Source organism: Solea solea, chromosome 9 (genome assembly GCF_958295425.1).
Source record: "Solea solea chromosome 9, fSolSol10.1, whole genome shotgun sequence".
NCBI lineage: Eukaryota > Metazoa > Chordata > Actinopteri > Pleuronectiformes > Soleidae > Solea > Solea solea.
Window position 1 is genome coordinate 18062830 of NC_081142.1, and position 16365 is coordinate 18079194.

The 16365-nt window shown below is 40.2% G+C and overlaps 1 protein-coding gene across 1 annotated transcript in view; it reads right to left on the reverse strand.

Annotated features, from left to right (window-relative positions):
* Positions 1-1550: 1550 nt before the first annotated feature.
* LOC131465525 (collagen alpha-1(XXIV) chain) overlaps positions 1551-16365 on the reverse strand; it is an 81865-nt gene continuing 67050 nt past the window's right edge. The window contains exons 40-60 of the mRNA XM_058638274.1: positions 16189-16242; positions 15443-15496; positions 15258-15314; positions 14404-14457; positions 13146-13199; positions 12817-12870; positions 11463-11516; positions 11091-11198; positions 8700-8807; positions 8473-8580; positions 7105-7158; positions 6914-6976; positions 6641-6694; positions 6482-6517; positions 5693-5728; positions 5312-5338; positions 4262-4327; positions 3993-4161; positions 3747-3856; positions 3268-3504; positions 1551-2944 (exon numbers count right to left, since the gene is read on the reverse strand). Coding sequence (XP_058494257.1) covers positions 2798-2944; positions 3268-3504; positions 3747-3856; positions 3993-4161; positions 4262-4327; positions 5312-5338; positions 5693-5728; positions 6482-6517; positions 6641-6694; positions 6914-6976; positions 7105-7158; positions 8473-8580; positions 8700-8807; positions 11091-11198; positions 11463-11516; positions 12817-12870; positions 13146-13199; positions 14404-14457; positions 15258-15314; positions 15443-15496; positions 16189-16242 — 1704 coding nt within the window. The 3' untranslated portion in view covers positions 1551-2797. The remainder of the gene's footprint in view (positions 2945-3267; positions 3505-3746; positions 3857-3992; positions 4162-4261; positions 4328-5311; positions 5339-5692; positions 5729-6481; positions 6518-6640; positions 6695-6913; positions 6977-7104; positions 7159-8472; positions 8581-8699; positions 8808-11090; positions 11199-11462; positions 11517-12816; positions 12871-13145; positions 13200-14403; positions 14458-15257; positions 15315-15442; positions 15497-16188; positions 16243-16365) is intronic.

Genomic DNA, 16365 nt, shown 5'->3' on the forward strand with positions numbered 1-16365 from the left:
TCCTTTTTTCGTGGTCCCCCTTAGTGTAAGTATAGGCGATAAAACACGCGACTGAGCTCATACAGTATTTGTCCTTCACCAGAAGCATGGACAAACAAACGCAGACTGTCAAGAAAACAAAGCTTTTGAGTCTGCTACAGTACATGTAATTATGAGGTAGGATTATAAGTCAGGGGGCCCCATGGGCACAGACTGGAAAAGCATGACTCCCTGCGTGACTAAGGGCCCCGTCAACAGATCAGGTGGGGATAACATAACCTAAGAAGCCATATAAACACTTCAAATAATATCCAGTGTGATTTGGCTTCATTACCCATTAAAATATCAGGATAAATAACATTGTAATGAAGATATAGGGACCGTAGTGCAGAGGCTTGGGTCCCTGGGCCAATTCAGTAATCCATCTTTGGGTACAGTTAGTAGTTACATTTATATTAAAGGTCCAGTGTGTGACATTAACTGGTGCAACTGCTGAACAACCTTAAGACTCCTCTGTTCGCCCCTCCCTTTCCTCAGCATGTCATGGAACTAAGGTGGCCCTAGCACACCAAAATGAATTTGAGTAGTAAGCTTCTGCTTCAAAGAGACAAACGCATGCCCTTGCTGGTTTGTCCATTGTGGGCTTCTGTATAAACATAGCACCACAGGATGTTTTCCTCTGTAAAGAAAGGCCTTTGTGTATAGTATACATACATTTTGTAACACACTGGACCTTTAAAATTTAAAAACATAATGCAACTATGAAATAAAAATGAACCAGTGATGTCCTGTTTAGCTTGTGTATGTGTCTAACCAAAAGGACGTAATAATAATATAATAATATATGTCTAGCTATCAAAAAACCCAAAACGTATTTGTGTATTTGCAGTTTTCTCTCATGACCCTTTAGAGTGGCAACTCTTATCTTGAGAACCACGGCACTAACCTCCCAGATTGTATCTTATATAGCTAATCGCTCTACCTGCAGGCAAATAATTAACAAACTGATATGATCATATAATTTCTTTCTCCGGAGACATTGTTTTAGTACTCTGCATCCTTACTGCTCTACTGTACACATATTTGGAATGCAGGGATTTTATTTTATTTATTCATTTATTTGAGGATCTGAATATGTTTGTCCTCCTTTAGTTTATTTCAGAGTAAACTGGTGAAACTGTGAAACATTCTCACCACTTTTCAAATAAGATTATCCCAGGATTCATTTGTTGTGGTTGTGGGATGAGTTGAAACAGACACCACACTTTCATTACAACATTAAGCACACCCTCTTTTTTTTTGTTTAGAGTATGAATGGATGGTGGGAATAAAATGATGTGGCCTAAATCCTGCAAATTCTTGAAGTGCCTTTTAGTAGCAATTACTACTGTTGCTTTCAGAGGAATCTAACCATTTAATCCTGGTTTAAAGTATTTTTTGAATAGCAACACACACATTCGGTTAAGGCAATTTGTTCAAAGGCACCACAGTGTGTCCTGGAACCTAAACCTCTTGGACTGACACAGATCTACAATAGTTTTGTCATTGCCCTTTTTGTACAGACCCATAAATCGATAAAAAATATTGCATTTAATTGACAACTTATTTATTATTTACACATAAGCATCCAACATTATCTGCCACAGACTTTATATAATTACACTCTGTTCAAGGTAATATAACTTAATATGAAATGACTGTATTATTTTGTTTTCTGACTCTGGCCTACTGTAGCTGCCAGTTCACATAGTATGATAAACATAAAGTCACAGGTGTTAACGCACAAACACACCTTTAGAATATAAATACTTCTTCAGACTGAGTTGTGGTTGACCAAATAGTTCTCTGAGTATAATTTACTGTGATACAGTGATGTGAGCAAAAAAAAGGACATAAATAAACAAACAGTATGCTGTCAATATATACACAAGAAATGTAAAAACGGATGACTCTTGTTTGTTGCAGCACCAATGACAGGTTCCCCCTGAAGAACCTACAACAAAGAAGGAAAAGCTACAAATATATGTTGTGTATCTATTTAAAAATAATGGTTCATAAATTAGAAATGACCAAATCAACATAAGTACTTATACAACATTACAAATCTTGATGTAACCGGTACATACAACACAAATTGCAAAACGACTAATTTGACATGAGCAACTATTCTAGAAAGCAATGAGCAGGGAGAGGTAGAGCGCCATCTGTAAAGATGAACAGAACTGCAGGTGAAAACAACGTTAAATATAGGTGTATGCTGGGAAAATGAAACATTTAAAGCAGAGATTATCCACATGCTATTGCACTCATATACACCTTTGTCTAGACAGTGCTCCTATGTAGAGGCCTGGCACGCTCCTTCGGGTTTGGCCCCAGCGTAGGATGGTCTGATTGTGTTCTGGGGTGAGAGGGATATGTGAGCTTGACAGTTTGGGTATAGGCTGCGGCTTGGTGAGGCCCAACCCTATGATCAGGGATTAACATGGGTCCATATACAGCCAACCTAAGCACCATTCGACTGGAAAATTAAACAAACAAACACATTTTACACATTTATTTGATAAATACTGGTATACACTATTCTCCTTTGGCTTTCTTTTTCCCGGATGTCCCGCAGAGATCAAGTTCCTACAGGCCTGCCTTCAAACGGACCTTGGGCAAAGTCCTTTCAACAAAACACTCTCCATGGCACACGACTTACTCCCATGGACACTCGTTCAGGCTTGGTGTTCAAGCTTCTCTTTGGTAGGCAGCCATTTTGAACAGCCTTGCATTTAAGTCGTTTATGTAAGTTGGTTACAGGATAGTGGTGTTGGTGTCAGAGGAAGCAGACTGGACCAACTTCTATATGTTGCTGACTGGTGGGCTGTGGTGTGGGAAATTCCTGTATGTCAACGATAGGTAGCTGACGACTGTCCTGAGTATGGAAGAGGAAACGTGACTGGTGCCAACTCCCGTCTTGGATCTGACAGAAAGAAAATAAAAAAAGAGTTTTTAATATTTCATATTGGCAGTAATTCAATCATTCTCAGCATATTTAAATACCTACATAACACAATGAGCGTCGGACTAATGCAGGATTTCTCATGCCAATTCAAAGTGTGCTGGTCATATATGTATTATGCGATCAATATCTGCAGATGAAACTAGCTCATAGATATATCAGTCAGGCTCCAATTCAAATAATGTACAATGGAACTGCCTGTAATCTCAGCTTTTCAGACTGTAAGGCAAATAAAACAACATTTGTTGATTGACTGATTCACTTCCCACCCCCTGGCCAGGTACCTTGCACTCGTCTTGCAGCACATGTGGTTCAAGTAGTGTGTCTTTCACAAACATCTGTTTGTTCCAGCCCCGAAACCGAAATGTGGTGTTGTGCGTATGAGCGTTTCCAGTGGAGGTGAGGCTGTCCGATGGATTGTTGGATGGATCGTTCAGGCAGTGGAGTGTGATGCTGTGGCTGGCCTCAGTGCTTAATAAATGAAGAAACTTCATTTGGACTTGCCCTACACCGAACACCATCTATGGGCGAGAGACAGCAAGAGATGTAGTGTGATCAATCTGTCAACATTATAACTGATTGTGTTCTATCAAATTCAAAATGTTAAACTGTCCTAAATACTCACTGAAGGTTAGATTTAAAGTCAATATCAATTATGCTTTTATTGTCATGCTGAAGACTTTGACATGGACAAAAGGGGGAATATTCATCTATTTAAAAAAATATTCTTTGATGAATAAGTTGTTGCACACTTTATCGTTACCTTATTAGAGGCCAGTGGATGTAAACATGTCTTCCCCCCTGCAGTGAAGTTGCAGAAGACCTTGAAGGCATCAGATATGCAGCCCAGATTGGGATCGATCCAGAACCAACCTAAAAAAGTCCCCAATCAAACAGAAGACAGAGGAGAAAATGAACAGGGAAAACAAGACAAGGTTTTATATACACACACATCTACATGGAACTAAAGAAAAAAGCCTCATATGAATGTCCACTGAAAGTCTCTCACCATCTTTAAGTGTGTGCTGACAGTCGAGCAGATCTTTGCAGATACGAGCTGGGTTTTCTCTCGTGCCTAGAGGTTCTTTGATGCTCTCAACCACACTGCTCAGGTAACGCAGAGTCTTCAGTATCTCTGTATTCTGATCCGGCAGGCTCATCTCCGTGTTCTGGAAACTCTGGATCAGATAGATAAGGACGCTCGAGTCAAAATCAGAAATTGCATACAGTATGAAAATGCCTTGAAATTGTATCTGCTCAGCCGGGGTCTTACTGTACCTCTGTCCTGAGGGCAGCGTTTGAGTCTGACAGACTGTAGACTTCTGAGTAATCATATATCTGCCTCTGTGGAATGTAAATCAGCAGGATAAATGTAATGAAAAACAGGTTCAGCTTCACGTTCGTGACTAAACTGAAAGATCTTAATACATGGGCTTGTTGATAGGTTTCAGAAATCAACACATGTTCAGTTTACAGAGAAAACTTTCATAGAACCGCTGCACGCTTCAATAACAGAAAGGCAGTGAGAAAAAAGTCTTCCATCAATAAACCGTCACATTCCAGGGAGGACATTCCACTCAGCATAAACACTACAGTCATCCCATAATGTGTGGAAACAAAAAGAATGCATTTGATGTACAGCGGAGTCTTTAAGTCTAAGACCAGTGTACAGTTGGGTCTCAGGCTTTTAGCGTTCTTAGAAATGTTCAAACAGGAGCAGCCTAAACTTTATCCAGAAGTAATGACAAAGTGGAGATGTGAACGATGAGTCTACATGATTAGTTGGCTCTTCTATATGTTAGCAAATCAGTGACAAAGATTCCTGCCCTGGCTGTAGCGCGTCCTGGCTTTGCTCTGCTGTCAGAGAAATAGATCTTGACAGGAGAGAATCTTGGATTACAGGAGAGACGTAACAGCGTTGCTCTCCAGCCAGAACCACATGAAGAAACTCTTGCTGTCTCTTAGTGAGGATGCCAAATAATTGCCAGAAAAGTTTTTTTCCCTTTACATAACATCATGTTATGTCACAGTGAGGCAACTGTTGACATTCAACTGTAGGTGAACTTTCATAATTAACTCTTTAATTAAAAGCAAACGCAACATCTATTAGGTCAAAGTGACCTTTCCCTTTGGGTGACCAAGTTCATCCATGTGGATGTTTGTGTGACAAGTCATAAAAGTCCTTCCAGGTGTTGCTAAAATACTGTCCACTGGGCACATTTTCCTCTAACTTTATGGCCCCCAAACCTGTGTTTTTTAAATCAATCTCAAAGCAGGATTTTCGACTTTTATCATCCTGGCTGTCTGTTTATGACATGAAGCACTTACCGTTGGACCTGGAGCACCAGGGGGTCCCTGAGGTGGGAAGAGAGAAAAAGTCACAGTGAAAAATTATCCCCATAGTGGTCGTGTAGTTTTAGCAAGGAAAGCAAGGAAGAGCACGAGACAGCAAGCAAGAAAGACAGGTCAGATTTACCTATCTATAGTGGATGGACGGATGGATGGATAGATAGATAGATAGATAGATAGATAGATAGATAGATAGATCGATAGATAGATAGATTATTGCAAAGTAACTAGCTAAATATAAAATAGCAACATAGCTAGATAGCAAAGTAGCTAGCTAGATATAAGATAGCAACATAGCTAGTAGATAGATGGACAGACGGACGGACAGACAGACAGACAGGTTGACACTTTGACACTTACTCTGGGTCCTGAACCTCCTTGTGGTCCTTGGGGCCCCTGAAAGCATGACACAGACTGTTTATTAACATGATTAAACAAACATGAAAAACAATTTTGTGAATGTACATGTATGTACAGCATGAATAGGGATAAAACAGGTTAACTTGCTCTTCTCATCATTGTCTATGATCTGTCTCACTGTAAGATGTCACCGACTGCCCCCTGTGGTTGACGAGGACTCCAACAATGCTCTATTGTAGCTCTGACTCCGGAAACAGCTGGACTTGATTTTGTTCTTTTGGAGTGGTTTTGTATGGTTCAAGTGAATGTATGCACATTATTTGACATCATCGGCGCTTGAGGAAACAGCTTGAATGTGGGCCCAGTGTGTATACAGTGTGACTGGGAGAATGGAAACAGAAGTGAATGTGTGTGGACTGCACTGTGGTTTGCCATGCTAACATTTTGACAAGGCATTTCCTTTGCAGTGTTTACACAAGGAGGTCTGTGCGTACTGTAAGTTCCCACGGCGACCTCTCGGAGACACCGAGTTACAGCTATGATTCACTCACCGTGATCTGCTGACGCTTTAAGACAGTCAGACTTACGAAAACCTCCCCCTGCATTCATGCATCTTTAAACAGAGCTTCCATCATTTTAGCCTTTGTATTTACACCATAGTATACTTCTCAACACTTCCCGCTGAAGAATTTATAGGTGTGATGTCCTGACATTGACATAGTAGCATGTAATCACATGCTCTCTAAGTCGTTATCATATAAACTTGGGTGTTTTTTAATCAATCCTTACCATTTCACCGTTACCCCCTTTTGGACCCCTTGGTCCCTGTAGAAAAGAAAAAAAAACACATGAAATATTATACCTCAACTTGAATTTCATTAATTAGCACACTGAAGACTTTATTAAAAGTGAGATCAAAACATTGGTCATCATTATGAAACTCCTTACAGGTTTGCCCAGTGGACCCATCATTCCTTCAGGGCCTACAGGTCCAGATAATCCCTGAAACAAACATTATAATTGAGGGTCAATACAACAAAATGGAAGGTGATTACAAAAAGTCGAACCATTTATTTTAGTGTGATAAGGTCTTTGGCTCTGCAACAACAACTTTTCTTGACAGGATCCTACATTTCTTTGCACACCAGTCATTGTTTTGTATTTGATAACCTGCAGTGTTGTGGTGTAGTTACTCGCTCTAACGCTTACTACTAAACTTACCGCAGTACCCATCGGTCCTTTGGGGCCAGGGAAGCCTCTAAATCCAAAATCACCATTTGGTCCCTGTTTGGACAAAAATCAGCTCTTGTAAGTTGATATAACAATATCATTCTAGTATGTTGTATCATTTCTGTTTCAGTTAAATTGTTTAATGGCTGTTTAACTGTAAGTTTAGCTGCCCAGAGTCTTACCTTTGGACCTGGAAAGCCTTGCAAACCCACCATGCCCACATTTCCATATTCTCCCTACAAACAGAAAAGATGGTGGCATCATAGCATCGAAAGGACCATGTATTTTTACACATTTCATACAGAGGAGATCGTCCTTTTTTGTTAATTCTAAAGAAAATGGCCACACACACTTTATGTCTGGCTCTAAAGTAACCCCAAATACACACACACACAGTAGGATTAGGTGTCTGCTCCCTGCTCTGTGCCTGAGTGCTGCCTGTCAGGGTGGCAGACACAATGTTTGTACAGCCAGTCAATCACATCCTCTGCACAGCTCCACTTTCCACCCTGCGACTTTGGCCGAGAAGCTCTATTCAGTGAATAGTGTAAAGGGATCTGACCCAAGGGCCCGAGTCTGCTCTCTGTTTCACAAACATCAATGGAGATAACTGGTGGAAAGAGGGGAGAAGCGGGGACTCAATGTTGTTCCTTTATTCTTCATTTTGAGCAGTTACATAAGTAGAGCGGAGCCCCTCTTTTTCCAGATCTCTGGTGTGTGAGGATCTTATATAACTCGTCTTTACCAGGCACAGTGTTTCCATTCCCAGTCTCGCCCACATAATTTCTTATTCCACTCCGGGAGGGAAAAGTGTCAGACACAGATTTTTAACCCCACTGCAGACTGGCTACCTGAGCCCCCCCCCCAAAGATAAATTTAAAAAGCAATTAGAAAAACATAATACATTTTGGAAAACCAGCAAAATTTGAGCAATGGTATGGTTATTTAAAACAAGATTACAAACAACTTTAAGTTAAAATAACAGCTTCAAAACTATTTTTGATGACACATTTACTTGTAATAGGGAGAATGGTGCCACTTTTCTCTCACAGTTTCGACCTAAATGTGTGTTCTTGTACTTACTGTAATTTTGTTGAGCAGGTACAAATTAAATTGTCAAATTTACTAATGTTCAGGGACTAACCAGCTAGAATCAGTCCCAGAAAAAGAGTGAATGTACAGTAGTTAAAAAGAAACAGCTGGTTCAGAAAACAGATGATTGTGAGGAATATACTCCATTGTGCCATGCAAAATAACAAATATCTTGTGTGAAAAACACTTTAAATTACAATTAACATTCAATTAAGGTATAAAAATGAGAATTTGGACATTAAAATATTAGAAATAAATCAAGAGTAGTTAAAATATTCATTATAACGGCAGGGTTTTCAGGATTTCTGGTAACATTTTCATGAAATAGATAATTTCGTCCATGTACATGAGCCAATTCTCTATAAAATGAACCTGCCATGATGTGCATAACACCACTGCTGTTATTTCATGTGATGCATATACACTTGAATATTAGATGGAGATAAAGATACACATACTGGTTGTCCTTTGGGTCCTGGATCGCCTTTCTTGCCCTGGTCCCCAGAAGTTCCCTCCATGCCTTTGAATCCTGGGGTACCTCTGTCTCCTGACAGACCAGGCTCCCCCTGAGGCCAACACAGGTCAGGTCACTTGTGAAAGCATTTGTTTTGTCCAAGCAGGAACAGTGTAACAACTTAGAATACTTGAGATCAATACTCATCAAAACCTTTTTTTTTTTTTGTACCTTCTGTCCAGGTGGTCCTATTTCTCCAATTTGTCCAGGAAGTCCAGCCTCTCCCCTGCGACCTGGAAGTCCAGCAAGTCCCTCAAGTCCCACTAAACCTCTTTGGCCCTGCAAAGAAAGCAGAGTTGTGTCAACGACGTTTTGTAAATGTCAAATCAGGTGTATGGTTACACGGCTACAAACATCCAGGACAACTGGAACTTGAGTGAAGATACTTGAAGATATTTAATCCAGAAGATGTCATTAAGATCTTAGAACTGAAGGATCAGCGGTCAAACTTCTTTATGAGTCTACAAGAAAGGTCAGGACAAAAACTACCACATCATTCAGCGGCAGGCTTTATCAAAAATATGGTTTAAACTGTTACACCATAACTGTCCAAAGGAAAACTTACCATTAATATTCATGTCTTTTGGAAACCCTTACCCAGAAGAAGTTAACTGATTGATGGTACTATGTAAGACATTCAGTTCAATAACTCTGAACATAATTCTAACTTTGCTGTAAAGTCATAGCTGGAAAGCACTGTGCTCTCGTCTGCTGGCCTCTACTGGTTGCAATATTTCTTGACAGCGTGCTCTGAGAGTTTAGCCATAAACCTGACTGCCTTTCACAGAGTGATCTCTGACGCCGCAGACCGCAGCGGTTTCCTGCTCCATCAGCAGTGTGTTGAAGCAGAGGGGAGCGACTGATATTAGAATAACAGATTGAGTGGTCGCTGCCTCACACATGGCTCCTGTTCCTCGATCACCAGGAAGAGAGCAGATAAATCAGGGAGCAGGTTGGAGTTGTGCTGCTGTAGATTAACCATCTAAACTGTCTACAATCTAAATGACATCACTGAGAAACATAAGACTAATCCATCAAACACTTACAGGCTCACGTTGCAGATTCCCTGCACCTGAAGTCTTCTCAGTGCATTATCATTATCATGCATTGTGAGTTTGTTGGGTCTTGTTTTGAACAGCTAACCGAAAGAAAAAAGAAGCATCTGCAGCTACTGCACCTGTCTGGTGTTTGAATTTAAATGTGGTCGAAGCGTCAAGAACGACTTCAGCTGCATTTCTTTCTTGTTGCTCACAACTATAAAACAGAAATGCTCCAAACTAATTTCCCCCATTCGATGTGCAAATGCGTCCAGCTGGCAAGGTGAACGGGAATGAATATGCAGCAGATAATAAGGAAACAATAAATTAGACGGTTATGACAATTATGGGAATAATGACTAATAAGGACACACGTTCCCACCGACCTCAGCTGTTGACAGCTCTGCATGGTTTATAGTCAAATAGCACCATAAAAAAGCAAAGAAGCAGGCTGTTGGCTCAAGAGAAACATGCTACCCGGAAAATCAACTTCTCACATATAAGAAAAAGCCTAAATACAATAATAATAATAAAAAAATTATCTACAGGACTTGTATTTTTCGACATTCTAACAATCTTTTGCTGTGATTTAAGAGATTTTCCAAGTGAAAAAATTAAGCGGCTCAAATTATTATTACAGAGTAATAACTTGTAAATGAACCCTCGACAAGAAAGACTTGGCCATGCATAAAATCTTAATCCACTCTGGCTGCACATTTATATCACACTTAGTCGTATGACTCTGCTTTTCTTGTTAATGTATTTTGGACTTTATGTGTTTTTGATGGTGACATTGGAGCATGACCACAAGGCAGAGAAAAGAAAGAGGTCGTGATAAAAGCTCAGTCTTATATAAGTCTCTATAAGTGTTATCAGTATAACCTGTGGGCCCTACTGTATATCTAATTTAAACAACTCAAGAAAACTCATTAGCCACGTACTATAGTCAAATAAAGGCAACAAGCATAGTGAGGTAAACACAGTTTTCTACAACAGCTTATTCTGCACTTACTCCACTGTAGTAGATTAAATTAGGCAGCACATATTTATTCATTGTGGCCTAGATTCAGCTCTCTCTTCAGACATCTGCTGTATCATGAATGAATGAATGAATGAATGGGGCACAAAATGGACAAAGCTGTGAAGTCATGATCCTCACAATGTAAAGATCACTGGAGATTTTGCAGTGCAAGTTGTGACACATGGTTCCTGTGTGCATCAATGTCAACTCTACAACTCACACTGTCATAACTCGTGTTGCCTCTACAGTGTTTGAGAGAAGTCAGACTTCTCTTTACTCATGTAGCTCAACAATTAACATTGTAACATTTTATGTGGAACATTCAGAAAACATACAGTAGATTGTAGCTATTTAAGTGGAAATAAAAGTGAAATGTGATTGTACACATTTCTGTTTAATACCAGTATGAAAGAGGTTTTACATTTATGTGCAGATGACTTTTTTTTATAGCATACGTCACTCAAATCACTACGTTATCATACAGATAATGTCACTGATGATTACCTGACGACCTATTTTCCCAGGTGGTCCTGTTAAACCAGTCAGTCCAGGGGGACCATCTGATCCTGGGTATCCAATCATTCCCACGAGTCCAGGTAAACCACTTGGCCCCTGAAAAGATTATAATGTCACTCAATCTCCTCTCTGGACGAAGAGACAACAAAACCTGCAGACCTTTACCAACAAAAATACATGCTTACTGCTTTCACCAGCACCCACTGAACATATTATTAAAGTTTGACAGCAAAGAAAGCCAGTTTATAGCATTTTCAAATATCTTTTCCTATCTTTTTTCTTTTTAAATAAATGTCTGTCCCTGCTGCTGTTTGTCTTTTAACCATGTCCAGTACACAGTGGAGATGATGTGATACTCACTTCAGTGCCAGGAGCTCCACTCAGCCCCCTTGCTCCTTTTTGTCCTGCTGACCCCTGGGTAAACACACGCACAAACATGTCCATCTCATTCCCTTTTCATTGAGGAGCAGAAACCTTTAAGACTGTGTTATATATGAGGTCATACAGTCCAGGTGAAATATGTGCCATACAGTAAGACTAAGACAGAAACAGTTTTGTTTTAACAATACTTCATGCCATTACATGTAATTCCAAATGTAAATGGATCCAGTTCAGACTGTTCAGTGCCTGATATTTGAAAGCATGCCATCTATATGTCTCCATATGTTGCAAGCGAAGGTATTTCTCAAACTCAGTTTAAGCTCGAGCCAAGATGAATACATTAACAGAAATATTCCCATGGAGTCAGAAATGCTTCTACAGAATCTGAACTGGTTGTATAAACACTGTTGCATACAAGCTGTTTCACATGTGGAAGAAAGTCAGTGATGTCTGGAAACCTGGGAATACTTCATTTTTTAATATAATGCATATATGCAACTCAAGGAGGCTCAGCGTTGTTTCACATGGGGAATTTACACTTATGTAATCAGAAATCCTCTGACAAGGCTAGTGACTTTAAACAACTTGAGTTACAGGGAGTCTTTTTTCGCAAAAAGCGGGTCTGTCTTTGCACCAAATGCTCAAATGTGATCATCCAAGCTATCAAAAAAGGCCATGTTCCTTTCATAATCATCAATGGGAAATGGAGTAGAATCCATTAAAGCATGAATACTTTGTTCAAATCCTCTATCTGCCACAAAATGAAGCTTTATTCATAAAGCTAACATGGAGGTACTCACAGTAACGACATTTTAAGAAAAGACAAAAGTTTAATTACAAGGCATCCTTAAGCCCTTAATCGAGCTCCTATGGTGAAAAACTGTCTAGGGTTGGGAAGAGGACTTTAAAGAGGCTTAAGCATTCTCTTTTACAGATGAGAACATTTTGTTATTTCAGAAAACTATGCCTGCAGTTATGAGTGTTGTTGCATATTATATGAAGAAAATGCTGCACTCTTGTCTTTCTGCTTGTTAAGACTGCAACTCATAGCCAGCACTGCTTTACGCACTCTCTGATGCAACTGACATCCTTGTGTATGTATGAGCAGGGTCATCTATCAGGTGGAAAATGAAAAGTGGCATGTTGTCCAAAACTCTGTGGTTGGCCTCACTCTGGCAGCAAGCAGAGGGATTTGTCTTTAATCCACAGTGTTGGGTATAAACCAAAAACACCCCTGCTGGCAGTGGATGATTAAGGCCGTTTTAATAGATTTACTGAGTCTTACTAAAGCAAAAAGAGAGCTGCCTGCTCGTAGAAACATTCATTGACTCACCACAGCTCCCATCTCTCCTTTTGGGCCTGGTTCTCCAGGATGGCCTGGTGATCCCTTAAAGCAAGAAAAAACACAAACAATGTCAACACACAATAACATTAAGATCAATTAATCTTTTATTAAGACTTTATTCTATATTCAAGTATCAAAATGTACATATTAAGCCTCACAACTGGACAGAAGACCAGCATTATCAGTATACTGCTTTGTCCTATCCAAAACTTTCAATGTTTTTATATCAGTGTTAATAAAACCCCTGGGACTTTGACAGCAAAAACATCATGTACAGTATACACTTTTATGGTACTTTACTGCATTTACTGACTTACCGGTGGCCCTTGTGGTCCAACAGCCCCACGTGGGCCAGTGGTGCCAATATGGCCCTGAAAAACAATTTCAATTTAATCAGAACTCGACAGTGAGCTTACAATAAAATGTGATTAAAATATTGTACCAGCGTTGTCTGTCAAATATCACATGTTTTGCTGGTTGAGCCCATTGTCAACCACATGCAGGATTAGTTGGACTGAGTGGCCTTTTTTGGTCTTCAGAATAAAGATGAACCTCTGATGTGATCATGTTATTTATGCTCTTCATACTCTCAACCATCAACAAAGTTTTACTGCATAAGCCAGCAAAAATCAGCACCTGTGAATGTGAAATATTCATTGGCTGCGGCAGCGAAACACTGAATTTTGAAATGGATGCAGGTTTGCCAAACTCCAGTGATAATAATCTTTAGCGAATCAAACTGGAAAAAACTTTCAGCTGAGGCTTCTCATTTTTATCTGGCCGGGAGCATCGCTGTCGTCACTTGAAATAACAAACGTTGCCGGCGGTACATCGTGTCAGCTGTCACTAATTAAACGTAGCTCTTCGTTTGCTCTCTTCACGCCGTTGTCAGTACTTGTCGAAGGTAGTTTGTGAGGAAAAGAAGCGAGGCCCGGTAAAAAAACTGTACAGCCACAGATTGTTTTCACAGAGTGAGACATCCTCTACTCCGAAATATGGAATCAGTGATTTACATGAATAAACAAATCTTTGAACCATGACCCACAGTATTTGGATCAAGAAGCTCAGTATGTGCGAGAGTAACTCGGCTACATTCAATATTTAAGAACTTTGTATCAGAAAATAGACAGGAATCAAGGGCAAAAAAACATGACAATGACATCACTAAGAAATAGAATTCCTTTCATTGCTCCCCTTAAGTTCCAAATACACCCAAAGCTTGTGTTTTCCTTGGAAGATATCAAGTCTTGACAGGATCTACCAAAACATTTAGGGTTAGCGACGACGCAGATACAAAGAATTCGCTGTGAATCAGTGGAATGTAATCAGAAATCATGGAGCTGTGTGCATGCTTTTGTGCACGATTTGCGAACGCAAGGACGTCAGGTAACCGCAGATTTCACCGTCATTGTTGCTGGGAATTCAGTGATCCTCTCCTACACGTGTGGTCTGCCGTGAACTGAACACAGCGGTGTTTCAATGACGCACCAAAAGAACAATCACACAGACAGACCAGACAAGGACCCTGTGTGTTGACCATGTGTGGTATGTGTCTGATGTTGATTTTAATGGTACCTGATACCCTTCATCGCCTGGCTCTCCGCGCTCTCCTCGTTCTCCTATGGGCCCCTGTGTACACACAAAGGAACACACATTACTGTAAATGCGAGCCATCATTTATGCCCACAAAAGCCCCAGTTGAGCTGAGTAACTACTTATAGACAGAGCCACTACTCATATCCTATAGATCATATTCTATGGACCTATGAGTCTGGATCTTTACTGGGATCAAATGGAAAGGTCTAATTTCACATTGGACCTGACTTTCTGCCAATGTTGGTACAGGTCGCAGCAAAACAGAGGCTGCCATTGTGTTGCTCATGATGTGTAGTACAACACTGTGCCAACTTGATCATTCAATACTATTCATATGAAAGGCAGCTATAGACCTCCACTGACCCTGGCTGTTCATGCTATGTAGACCTTTGTCATTAGTCATGTCCTTTGCTGGGAAATATGTCTCAACATACGTTAATAGTCATTGTATTGTGTATTTGGCAGCTTCCCAAAGCTGTTGACACTCTTTGATATGGATGATCCTCTCTTGCTGTCAGTCAAAGCGGCTGATGTGACGGCGAGTGATGCCGTCTGGCTTCTTCCATGCGTTTTTCAAGTGTTTTGAGATGCTGTATGTGAACGACCCCAATTAATAACTTTCCAGAAAAGTAACTTTGAGTAAATACACTTTTTTCCTTGTCCAAGACAAAATGTACTATATACCGAAAACGAGGCTGCCCTTGGTCCTAAAATCAGGGGTTGTTCAGGATGGACTTTTTACTTCCACTGTCAATCTGGTACTGACTTGGACTTAAACAGAGTGAAGAGTGTTAGGGACCAGAAAGGAGAGTTTAAAGGAAAGCAAGACCTACTGGTTCACCTAAGGGCCCTGGCAGTCCTGGGATCTTATTGTCCTCGCCTAGGTAACCCTGGAATGGAAATAACAAACACACTATGACACATGCGTTCAAGCGGACATCATTTTGCAACCACAAAACACATAGAATCACTTAGCCGAAATAAGCCAACGCAAACAATAGTTCAACGATCATTTTACCTTTTCACCTTTAGGCCCTGGTGTTCCTATGGGCCCAGGTTTGCCAGGGGAACCCTAAAAGAAAGAAGGCTTATTACTGTACATAAAGAAGTCATAATACCTCTACAGGCTACAGCATAATTGTCATAAAAACATGACTTCCACTGTGAAGGCTGTCAGCATATTAATCTGCCCTGTCGCTGATAACAACAACAGCAGCTCTCACATTTTGTCACTTTAGGATTTAGGATTTGGCAGAGACTCAGAAATCACTCAGCCACCAGAGTGGAGTTTTGAAGAATCACAAAAAAATAAAAAAGACTAAATAAACTGGAGGCGTTATGCAACATCAACCAAGTATTGTTGGCAGTGACCAGGCTGCAGAGTTGCCTGGAAAAATAAGCCTGTTGACTTTACTGTGTATAATTCAATGTCTAATTATTTTTGTGGCATTTTAAATGGTTTTTCCCTGTTTTTTTTTTCTTTGGGTAATTAAATGGATGAATGGGAAATATGAGAATGACACAGGGACCAAATGAAATGCCTTCTACCAGACTCAAACTAGACAAGGGTGTCTTCTGCACATGCTAGGCTCATGGCACAGGGCGACCTGCACAGATGAGATCTGCATCGATTAAGTCTTTACTACCTCAAAACATTATTCAATGTCTCGAGGCATGATTCTTTTTGATGGATAAACCATGTCGCCATATGTTTACATTTTCTGACAGTTATGACAATAATAACCACCACCAGGTAAAACTCACTGTGTATCCTGGCAGCCCAACTTGTCCCTCTATCCCCATGACTCCAGGTTGACCCTAGAAGCAATGCAACAAGTTAACACAGAATGAGACGTCGAATTAGTCATAGATTTCACAATACATGATACATGAGAGGAGAGATTTCTTTCTCTATAAAGAAGAAACGAATGAAAGCCGCCT